Source organism: Choloepus didactylus, chromosome 13 (genome assembly GCF_015220235.1).
Source record: "Choloepus didactylus isolate mChoDid1 chromosome 13, mChoDid1.pri, whole genome shotgun sequence".
Lineage (NCBI taxonomy): Eukaryota > Metazoa > Chordata > Mammalia > Pilosa > Megalonychidae > Choloepus > Choloepus didactylus.
In genome coordinates, this window is record NC_051319.1 from 73,758,037 (window position 1) to 73,768,509 (window position 10,473).

The 10,473-nt window shown below is 39.5% G+C and overlaps 1 protein-coding gene across 1 annotated transcript in view; it reads right to left on the reverse strand.

Annotated features, from left to right (window-relative positions):
- Window positions 1-3,054, reverse strand: part of LOC119507754 (prolyl 4-hydroxylase subunit alpha-2-like) — a 188,898-nt gene extending 185,844 nt beyond the window's left edge. The window contains exons 1-2 of the mRNA XM_037800913.1: window positions 2,979-3,054; window positions 2,042-2,165 (exon numbers count right to left, since the gene is read on the reverse strand). Coding sequence (XP_037656841.1) covers window positions 2,042-2,165; window positions 2,979-3,054 — 200 coding nt within the window. The remainder of the gene's footprint in view (window positions 1-2,041; window positions 2,166-2,978) is intronic.
- Window positions 3,055-10,473: the final 7,419 nt, after the last annotated feature.

The following is a 10,473-nucleotide window of genomic DNA, read 5'->3' on the forward strand; positions in this document are numbered from 1 at the left end:
ACTTTCAACCTATCTGTGTCCGCTGAATCTAAAGTGTGTGTCTTGTAGACAGCATATAGTAGGATCATGTTGTTTTCTCCATTCTGCCAACCTGATTTTTGATCAGTGTTTAGCTCATTTACATTTAACATAATTACTAATATGGCAGGATTTACACCTGCTTGTTTTGCTATTTACTTTCTCTCTATATTTTGTCTTTTTTGTTCCTCTATTCCCCCCTTCTTCAATGCTAAACACATATTTTCAAGTACAACCATTTTAATTCTCCTTGTTTCTTTTACTAATTTCCCTGGACTGTAGATAAATTATGTAAATATAATTATAACTAATTATAATTAACATCTTAAGTTACAAACAATCTAATTGGATTAATATTAACTTAACTTCAACAATACACCAAAAGTTTGCTCCATATAGTTCCGTTCCCTTCTCCATCCTTTGTACTATTATTGTCATACAAATTACATCTTCATACATTATGAGCCCTTGACATCATTTTATAAGTTAATGCTTTAATGCAACTGTCTCAAATAAGATAGAAGAAAAAGAGTTACAAACAAAATACAAATACTGTCTTTAATATTAACCTCATGTGGTAAATTGAAACTATGAACCCCATCAAAAGACATGTCCTTAATCTGAATCTTGGGGTTTCTATGGGTGTGGAACTTATTTGTAAATAAGACCTACTGAAGATACCATTTTTAGTTAAGGAGTGGCCAACTAAATCAGGTGAGTTTTAATCCATATTACTGGAGGCCTTATAAGAAAAGAAACCAAGAAGCTATTAATCAGAGAATGCTATAGGGAGGAGGCAGTGGAAACTGGAAAATCAGACACAGGAAAGAGGTCACCATATGTCAGGATGGCAATTTGCAAAGCAAGGAACCCCAGGATGGTGGCAGACTTTGGGGAGAAAGCATAGTCCTTGCCAATGCCTTGATTTGTACTCCTAGACTTACAAAATGTAATCCAATAAATTCCTGTTGTTAAACCAATCCATTGTGCAGCTCTTTCATAGCAGCCTGGAAAACTAAGTCATCTATGTAGTTATCATTATGGTGTACTTTATTTCTTCATGTGGATTCAAGTTACTATCTAGTGTCCTGTCATTTCAAACTAAAGAGTACCCTTAATATTTCTTGTAGGACAGGTCTTCTACTGAAGAATTCTGTTTTTGTTTATCTGGGAATGTCTTAATTTCTCCTCTATTTTTTGAAGGACAGTTTTGCTGGATATAGCATTCTTTGCTGAATTCATAGTACGGCTATCTATGAAGGGACACAATGAGGCTTCTTCGAGGAGAATGGAAAAACACTGGAAACTGGAAAACAAGTACTAGTGCTAGAGATTAGAATTATTGCTGGATTGATGTTAACAGGAGCAGCAAAGAAAACAGGAAGAAAGAGATCATTTCTCCCCTCCTGCTGCCTTTCAGCCTAAATATAGTGTGGAAAGCAGAATCCGATAGGAAGGCGGCCAACAAAAAGATATGTAATTGGCCAAGTTCTAGTCCAAGCATCACAACGCACAGTATAGAAGGGTGTGTTTGGATCCAAAAGACTTATAGCTTATTATCCGGTACATGCTGTTTAACCCACCCAATGAGCTGTCAACTTCAAGAACTGTTTTTCACTTTTAGAAAATCTATTAGGTTATTTTTCAAATCTGCATGGACTTTTAAATAAAATAATGGTTTCCTATTTTTTTATTTCATCTTTTATGTGTTTAATCATACTAAATACACTCAGTTTCTGTTCTATTATCTGATGTTCTTGGAGGTCTACTTTTAATTCTGCTTTCTATTGTTTCTGCTGATATTCATGGTGAATTGTTTTCATAATTTAGTATGGTTAACTCATGTTGAGAAGGGCCTATGTGGCCTGGATTTAGTGTGCACCTCTTTCAGAGAAGATTGTATTTACTTCTGCTAGGCATGCTAGAGATATTATTTCTAGGACTATGTTCATGTTAATATCTATGTTTGGAGAAGAAGAGATGAGCAGAGCCCTCATAGTGTGAGAACAGAGGATCACCTTACCTTTTAATCATAGAGAGTTTGGCTTCATTCAAAAGGATATATTCTTTCAGAGCCTGAACCAGTTGTTTTTCCACATGAATCAAGCTAGTCATGTGCCCTGCATGGAGAGAAGGGCCAGTCAGAACTGGACAGAAGACTGCCCACCTTTCTTAACTGGGACTTGAGCTCCAGTGAAGGGCAGATCCCAAGTCAGGAGAGGGTCAGCTCTTTCTGGATCATTGGATATTAGAGATGAAGAATATATGATGCTCACATGGTTCCAGCCTCTGGCTTCAAGGAGAGACACAGGAACTCCCATAAGGACGTTCAAGACAGGGACACACACAATGAACTCTAACTTCAGGGAGGAATCTGCATCTTACCCTTTTACCCCTATGGGTAATCATGTCATGTGAAGCATGATCATTCTGGCAGCTAAAACCACTTCAACACATAGGAATGAACTCTGAATTTTAGGTAAAGAGGAAAAGAGCAGACAAGACTCTCATGCCACAGAATGTACTCTGCCCATAATCACTGACATTCCACAAAAAGTGTGTGTACATTCCTGGAAGCCTTGAGACTATCTTCACCTAAATGAAAGAAAGGAAGAAACGAAGGAAGGAAGGGAAGAGATGGGAAGGGAGGACGGGAAGGGAGGAAGGGAAGGGAGGAAGGAGGACGGGAAGGGAAGGAAGGGGGGGGGAAGAAAAAATACAGACCACAGGCACCTGTTTCCCAGATAAAGCATTTGGGCTATTGAGGCCCACCCCCAAATGGCCTCCAAAGGGAAAAGTATCACTGCCTGAAAACTCTCCTTTCTCAATGCCCACCTAGCAACTAGTCAAAACACATGGGTGAGAGTTTCTTACTCTGATGAAGCACAGATAGGCTACATCTGACATGGGGTGCTAAGAATTCTTTCTGGAGAATACTATCCATTCTGGTCCATACCAACATGTAAAAAATTCAGCCCATGTGCAGCCCAGGAGTCCAAGCCAGGCCATCACCAGTGTGGACACTTCAAGCTTCATGATGCCAGAGGTCAGCATCTGCAAGGCATTTGGCAACATTCATTAAACTACTATAGAAAAAAAAAAATGAGCAATATGAGGAGATTGATATATACATGTGAAAACACAGGCAACACAAACCAAAAAATCTCTGACTTATACTATAGAGGCTAAAATAACCTATGTGATTATGTACTCCTCAGGAAACCAGGCAGTAGAAGAGAGCAACCAGCTAGGAAGTTACCAAAGAGCATTTTAATGCCCAGATAATCAACATGAGCTGGATGCTGAGAACCAGAAGTTAAGCATGTTATGAATCTGGGAATTACAAACAGTTTCAGTCTAGAAACGAGGGTGACCAAATCCGGAGCACACAGTTCATAAATAAAGCCAAGTCTGAACAGGGAACTGGGCAAAATTCCTATGGCCATAAAAAAATGGCAGGGCTCAAAGAGGAGAAAATTCTGAAAGCAGCAAAAAAAAAAGCAATAACACACATACAAGGGAAGCCAAATAACGACTAAGTGCTGATTTCTCATCAGACACCACAAAGGTGAGAAGGCAGTGGTATGATATATTTAAGATACTGAAAGAGAAAAATTGCTAGCCAATAATTCTCTATCCAGCAAAGCTGTCCTCCCAAAAATGAGAATATTTTAAATATTCACAGATAAACAGAAACTGAGAGAGTTCATTAACAAGAGACCTACCCTACAAGAAATACTAAACGGAATGCTGCTGTGCTGAAAAGAAAAAGACATGGAGAGAGGCTTGGAGGAGATTATACAAATGAGATTATTAACAAGGATAAACAAAATGATAAAAAGAAAGAAAATATAGATATGACAAACAGGCCAAAGAACAAAATGGTTGAAGAAAGTAACTGCCTTAACAGGAATAACATTAAATGTTATGGCCTGACCTCATCAATCAAAAGACACAGACTGGCAGAATGATTAAAAAAAAATATGATCCTTCCATATGCTGTTTTACAAAAGACTCACTTTAGACCCAAAGATACAAGTAGGTTGAAAGTGAAAGGATGGAAAAAAGATATCCATTGAAGCAGTAACTTTAAAAGGCTGGGGTTAGCTTATGCTAATATTTGACAAAATAGACTTTATTATGCAAAAATGTTGTAAGGAGACAAAGAAGGACACTATATAATAATAAAATTGGGCAAGTCACCAAGAAGAAATAACAATAGTAAATATTTATGCACCTAATCAAGATCTTCCAAAGTACATGATGCAAACACTGGCCAAACTAAGGGAAGTAATGACAGTCTCTACTATAATAATGGGAGGCTTCACACACACACTCTCTTCAATAGATAGAACAATAAGGAAACAGAGAAACCTAAATAATAGGATAATGAATCAACCTAACAGACATGTATAGAACACTCCACCCCAAAACAGCAGGATAATACATTCTTCTCAAGTGTCCATGGAACATTCTCCAGGATAGACCACATGCTGGAACACAAACAGGTCTTAATAAATATAAAAATACTTAAATTACACAAAGCACTTTCTCTAATCTTAATGGAACAAAGCTGGAAATCAATTAACAGCCACAGAATTGGAAATTTCACAAATTTATGAAGGTTAAACAACATGCCCTTGAACAATCAGCGGGGCAAAGAAGAATTATAAAAGAAATCAGTAAATATCTCAAAATGAATGAAAATGAGAACATAACATATCAAAACTTAAGGGATACAGTGAAGGTAGTGCTAAGAGGGAAACTTATAGCCCTAAATGCCTTCACTAAAAAGGAAGAACAAGCTAAAACCAAAGACCTAACTGAACACTTGAAGAAACTAGAGAAAGAACAGCAAACTGAACCCAAAGCAGGCAGAAGGAAAGAAATAACAGATTAGAGCAGAAATAAATGAAATAGAGAACAAAAAAACAATAAAGAGAATAAAACCAAAAGTTGGTTCTTTGAGAAGATCAATAAAATCAACAAACTTTAGCTAGACTGACAAAGACAAAAGAGTAAAGATGCATATAAATAAAATTAGAAATGAGAGGCGGGTTCATTACCATGGACTCTGAAGAAATAAAGATAATAAGAGGATACTATCAACAAAGGTACACCAACAACACAGACAACAACAACAAAAATGGACAATTTCCTAGAAACACACAATCTACACTGTCTATAGAAGAAATAGTAGACCTCAACAAACCAATCACAAGAAAAGGGATTGAAACAGTAATCAAAAACTTCCCAACAAAAGAACAGATGGCTTCATAGGTGAATTCTACCAGGTATTACAAAAAGAATTAATACCAACCCTGCTAGGAACATTACCTAACTCATTCTATGAAGCCAACATCATGCTAATACCAAAGCCTGATAAAGACACTACAAGAAAAAAAAAAAACTACAGACCAATCTCTCTAATGAATATAGATGCAAAAATTCTCAACAAAATATTTGCAAATCAAATCGAACAGCACATTAAAAGAATTATACAGGAGAACTCAAGATGGCGGCTAAGTAAGACGGGGCAAAAAAACACCTCCATGAAAAATACTAGATAAAAGCCAGAAAGTGACCCAGAACACCAGTTTCAGCAATGCACCAGCCAGACAAAGTCTGCTAACTCCACAGGGACCGTGCATTTGGTGAAACTTGGAGACTGCATTCTGAAACGAGTGAGCAAGCCAGCTGAAAGTCCAGCGGCTGTGCTACGGTGTGGGGAAACTGTGGCTTCGCGTTTGGAGATGGACTAGTTCTTTTTAAAAACAATGTGGACATAATTATTGTAATAGTCCCTAGATTGTAAGCTCTTACAGCAGTAATGCCTATCTCTAAACTCTGAGATGCTGATCCCTTAGTGTATAACCTGATTGGTCTCTGGAACAATGTGTGTCTCTGAGACACTTGAAACTCAGAGCTAGAGCTCGGCAGATATGAATGTCAGTATTAGTGCATACAGCCACTGTTAAAAAAAAAAAAAAAAAAAAAAGCTGAAAAAGAGCCCAGACTTCAATTAGTGATATGAATGAAGCAGGTCTGGTTAAGACCAGGGCAAACCAGAACAAAGGGTAAAGGTCAAAACTGACTGTGTTTTAAAACTTCAACTTTCATATGAGACCAAGGGAAGAGATGTCTATTTGGTACAGGATCTAAATTTTCTAAACAGTACAACTCTACAGTCGATTTGTTCAAACACCACAATTGCATGGAACTTTGAATAGGAAGTGAGATACGGTAGGTTAGTATAGGCTGGAGTGAAATAGTGACACATCCCAGAGTAATTTGGGCAGAAGATAAAAAATATATTTACAGCTCCCCCCACCAGCCCCGAGGATCTGGGGGAAGATGTGGAAGTGTTGGACTTCCTCACCTGGACTGGTGTTGATGTTGTCACAAACATTGGGACTGGCGGTTTGATGTGCTGAGCCCTCGATCATGGGACTTGCCCTTATGAAGCTCGTTACTGCAAAGGAGAGGCTAAACTTGCATATAATTGTGCCTAAGAGTCTCCCCTGAGTACCTCTTTGTTGCTCAGATGTGGCCCTCTCTCTCTCTAACTGAGCCACCTTGACAGGTGAACTCGCTGCCCTCCCCACCATGTGGGACCCGACTCCCAGGGGTGTAAATCTCCCTGGCAACGCAGGATGACTCCCGGGGATGAATCCGGACCCGGCATCGTGGGACTAAGAGTATCTTCTTGAACAAAAGGGGGATGCAAAATGAGACAAAATAGTTTCAGTGGCTGAGAGATTTCAAATGGAGTCGAGAGGTCACTCTGGTGGACATTCTTATGCACTATATAGATAACACCTCTTAGGTTTTAGTGTATTGGAATAGCTACAAGTAAATACCTGAAACTACCAAATGCCAACCCAGCAGCCTGGACTCCTGAAGATGATTATATAATAATGTAGAATACAAGAGGTGACAGTGTGATTGTGAAGACCTTGTGGATCACACCCCCTTTATCTAGTGTATAGATGAGTAGAAAAATGGGGATAAAAGCGAAAGGACAAATCGGGTGGGATGGGGGAGATGGTTTGGGTGTTCTTTTTTCACTTTTATTTTTTATTCTTGTTCTGATTCTTTCTGATGTAAGGAAAACTTTCGGAGATAGATTGTGGTGATGAACACATAGCTATGTGATCATACTGTGGACAGTTGATTGTATACCATGGATGATTGTATGGTGTGTGAATGTATTTCAATAAAACTGAATTTAAAAAAAAAAAAAAAAAAGGGACCGACTGCAGATACAACAGTGAGAACCGCGCAGTGAAGCAGGAGCAGGATCTCCCCGTGCCTCGGTGTCTGACATGGAGGATAGCCCTACCCACACCTGCTGCTGATTGTCTCAGGGCCAGGGGGGCAGAAGGGAGCCAAAAGGAGAAAGAAACTGCAACCCTTGCAACCATCTCCCCAGCGGACTGGGGACGCTCCCGCCCGGGGCCGGACCCACAGCCCAGAGCTGCGCCAAGAAACCCAGTGTGATGGGGAGTACTTCCCAGAGCACCGCGCACATGCCACAATATTGGCCATGGACAGTGGCCTTTAGGGCACCCACAGTTAATTGTCCCAGAGCTGGGAAGGCAGAGCTGTGCGAAGAGGGGGAAATTAACACACTCCATTCAACCATCTTTACAGCAGGCTGGGAATGCCCACAGCCCGGTGGCCCAGGGCTTCCCTGGAGGGCCGGTGCACACTTGTGACATGGCACAGCCTTCCCTCAGCAGGGGTCCTGGAGGAGCACAGCTGAGAAGGGGGACCTGCTCAGAAATCCCAGGGACCCTATGCCAGTGCCAGGGACTTGTGGGTCAGCAGCAGAGACGATCTGTGGCAGGACTGAGGTGAAGGCTTGGACTCTTGCAACAGCCTTAAATCTCCGGGAACACCTGGGAGGTTTGATTATTAAAGCTGCCCTGCCTCCCTACCACTCAGACACACGCCCTACATTCAGGGCGGACAGCACCAACAACACATCCAAACTTGGTGCACCAATTGAACCCCACAAGAATCAGACCCTCACACACCACAAAGACAAAGCTGGGGAGAACTGACTTGAGGGGAATAGGTGACTTGCGGACACCATCTGCTGGTTAGTTAGAGAAAGTGTACGCCACCAAGCTGTAGATTTGACAAATTAGAGATTGGTATTTTATAGACCCTGAAAGAACCCTATCAAGTAAAGCAAGTGCCAAGAGGCCAAAAACAACAGAAAATCTTAAAGCATATGATAAAACCAGACAATATGGATAACTCAAACCCAAACACCCAAATCAAAAGATCAGAAGAGACACAATACTTGGCGCAATTAATCAAAGAACTAAAGTCAAACAATGAGAGCATGTCACAGGATATAAAGGACATGAAGAAGAGCATGGCACGGGATATAAAGGACATAAAGAAGACCCTAGAAGAGCATAAAGAAGAAATTGCAAGAGCGAATAAAAAAATAGATGATCTTATGGAAATAAAAGAAACTGTTGGCCAAATTAAAAAGACACTGGATACTCATAACACAAGATTAGAGGAAGTTGAACAACAACTCAGCATCCTCAAGGACCACAGAGTGGAAAATGAAAGAACAAAAGAAAGAATGGGGAAAAAAATTAAAAAATCAAAATGGATCTCAGGGATATGATAGACAAAATAAAACGTTCAAATTTAAGACTCACTGGTGTCCCAGAAGGGGAAGAAGGGTAAAGGTCTAGAAAGAGTATTCAAAGAAATTGTTGGGGAAAACTTCCCAAACCTTCTACACAATATAAATACACAAAGCATAAATGCTCAGCGAACTCCAAATAGAATAAATCCAAATGAACCCACTCCAAGACATATTCTGATCAGACTGTCAAATACTGAAGAGAAGGAGCAAGTTCTGAAAGTAGCAAGAGAAAAGCAATTCACCACATGCAAAGGAAACAATGTAAGACTAAGTAGGGACTACTCAGCGGCCATAATGGAGGCGAGAAGGCAGTGGCATGACATATTTAAAATTCTGAGAGAGAAAAATTTCCAACCAAGAATACTTTATCCAGCAAAGCTCTCCTTCAAATTTGAGGGAGAGCTTAAATTTTTCACAGACAAACAAATGCTGAGAGATTTTGCTAATAAAAGACCTGCCCTACTTCAGATACTAAAGGGAGCCCTACCGACAGAGAAACAAAGAAAGGAGATATACAGAGAAATTTAACAGACATATATAGAACATTACATCCCAAATCACCAGGACACACATTCTTCTCTAGTGATTACGGATCTTTCTCCAGAATAGACCATGTGCAGGGACATAATACAAGCCTCAATAAATTAAAAAAAAAAAAAAAACTGAATTTATTCAAAGCACATTCTCTGACCACAATGGAATACAAATAGAAGTCAATAGCCGTAAGAGACTTAGAAAATTCACAAACACCTGGAGAATAAAAATTAGGGGAAGATGAAAACATTCTCAGATAATCAAAAGCTGAGGGACTTCATCACCAGTAGATCAGTCTTATAAGAAATGCTAAAGGGAATTGAGCAGGCTGAAAGGAAGGGAAACTAAACAATTGACTGAAACCACATGAAGAAATAAAGATTTCCAGTAAAGATCACATGGTAAATATAAATACCAATACTACTGTATTTTTGATTTGTAACTCCACTATTTACTTCCTACAGGATCTAAAATACATAAACTGTAATGATTAATCAGTGGTTTTGGACTCAATGTAAAATACGTAATTTTTTACAAGAACTACATAAAGGTGGGGGAATGGAGCAGTAAAGAAACATAGTTTATGTGTCCTATTGAAGTTAAGTTAGTATCAAAGAGAAACAAGATTTTTATAGACTCAAGAGGTTAAATTTAAGCCCCACAGTAAATACAAAGAAAGTATCAGAGAATATGACCATAGAGATAACAAGTGGAGTATGGGTTACGAGAAGTGGGGGAAGGGGCAATGGGGAGTTAAAGGAGTGTAGGGTTTCTGTTTGGGGTGAAGAGAAATTTCTAGTAATGGCTGGTGGGAAGGTGATAGCATTGTAACATTCTAAATGTGATTAATCCCACTAATGGAATGCTAGGGAGGGGTTGGAATGGGAAGATTTAGGCTGTATATATGCTTCCACAAGTGAAAGAAAAAAGAAAAAAGTCTAAACACACAATGACAATTAAATGCCAAGGATGAACCTGGATGGGATCTGAGGATGGAGAGGAGGCTCAAAGGGACACAGTTGGGACATAAGAAAAAAGAAAGGAAATATAGAATGTAAGCTTTGTATCAATGTTGAATTTCTCGAACTTCTTAGCTGCGCTTAATGGGAATGCATAAAAGAACGTTCTTGATCTTCTTGACCAAAAGGGGGATGTGAAAGGAAACGAAATAAGCTTCAGTAGCAGAGAGATTCCAAAAGGAGCCGAGAGGTCACTCTGGTGGGCACTCTTACACACACTTTAGACAA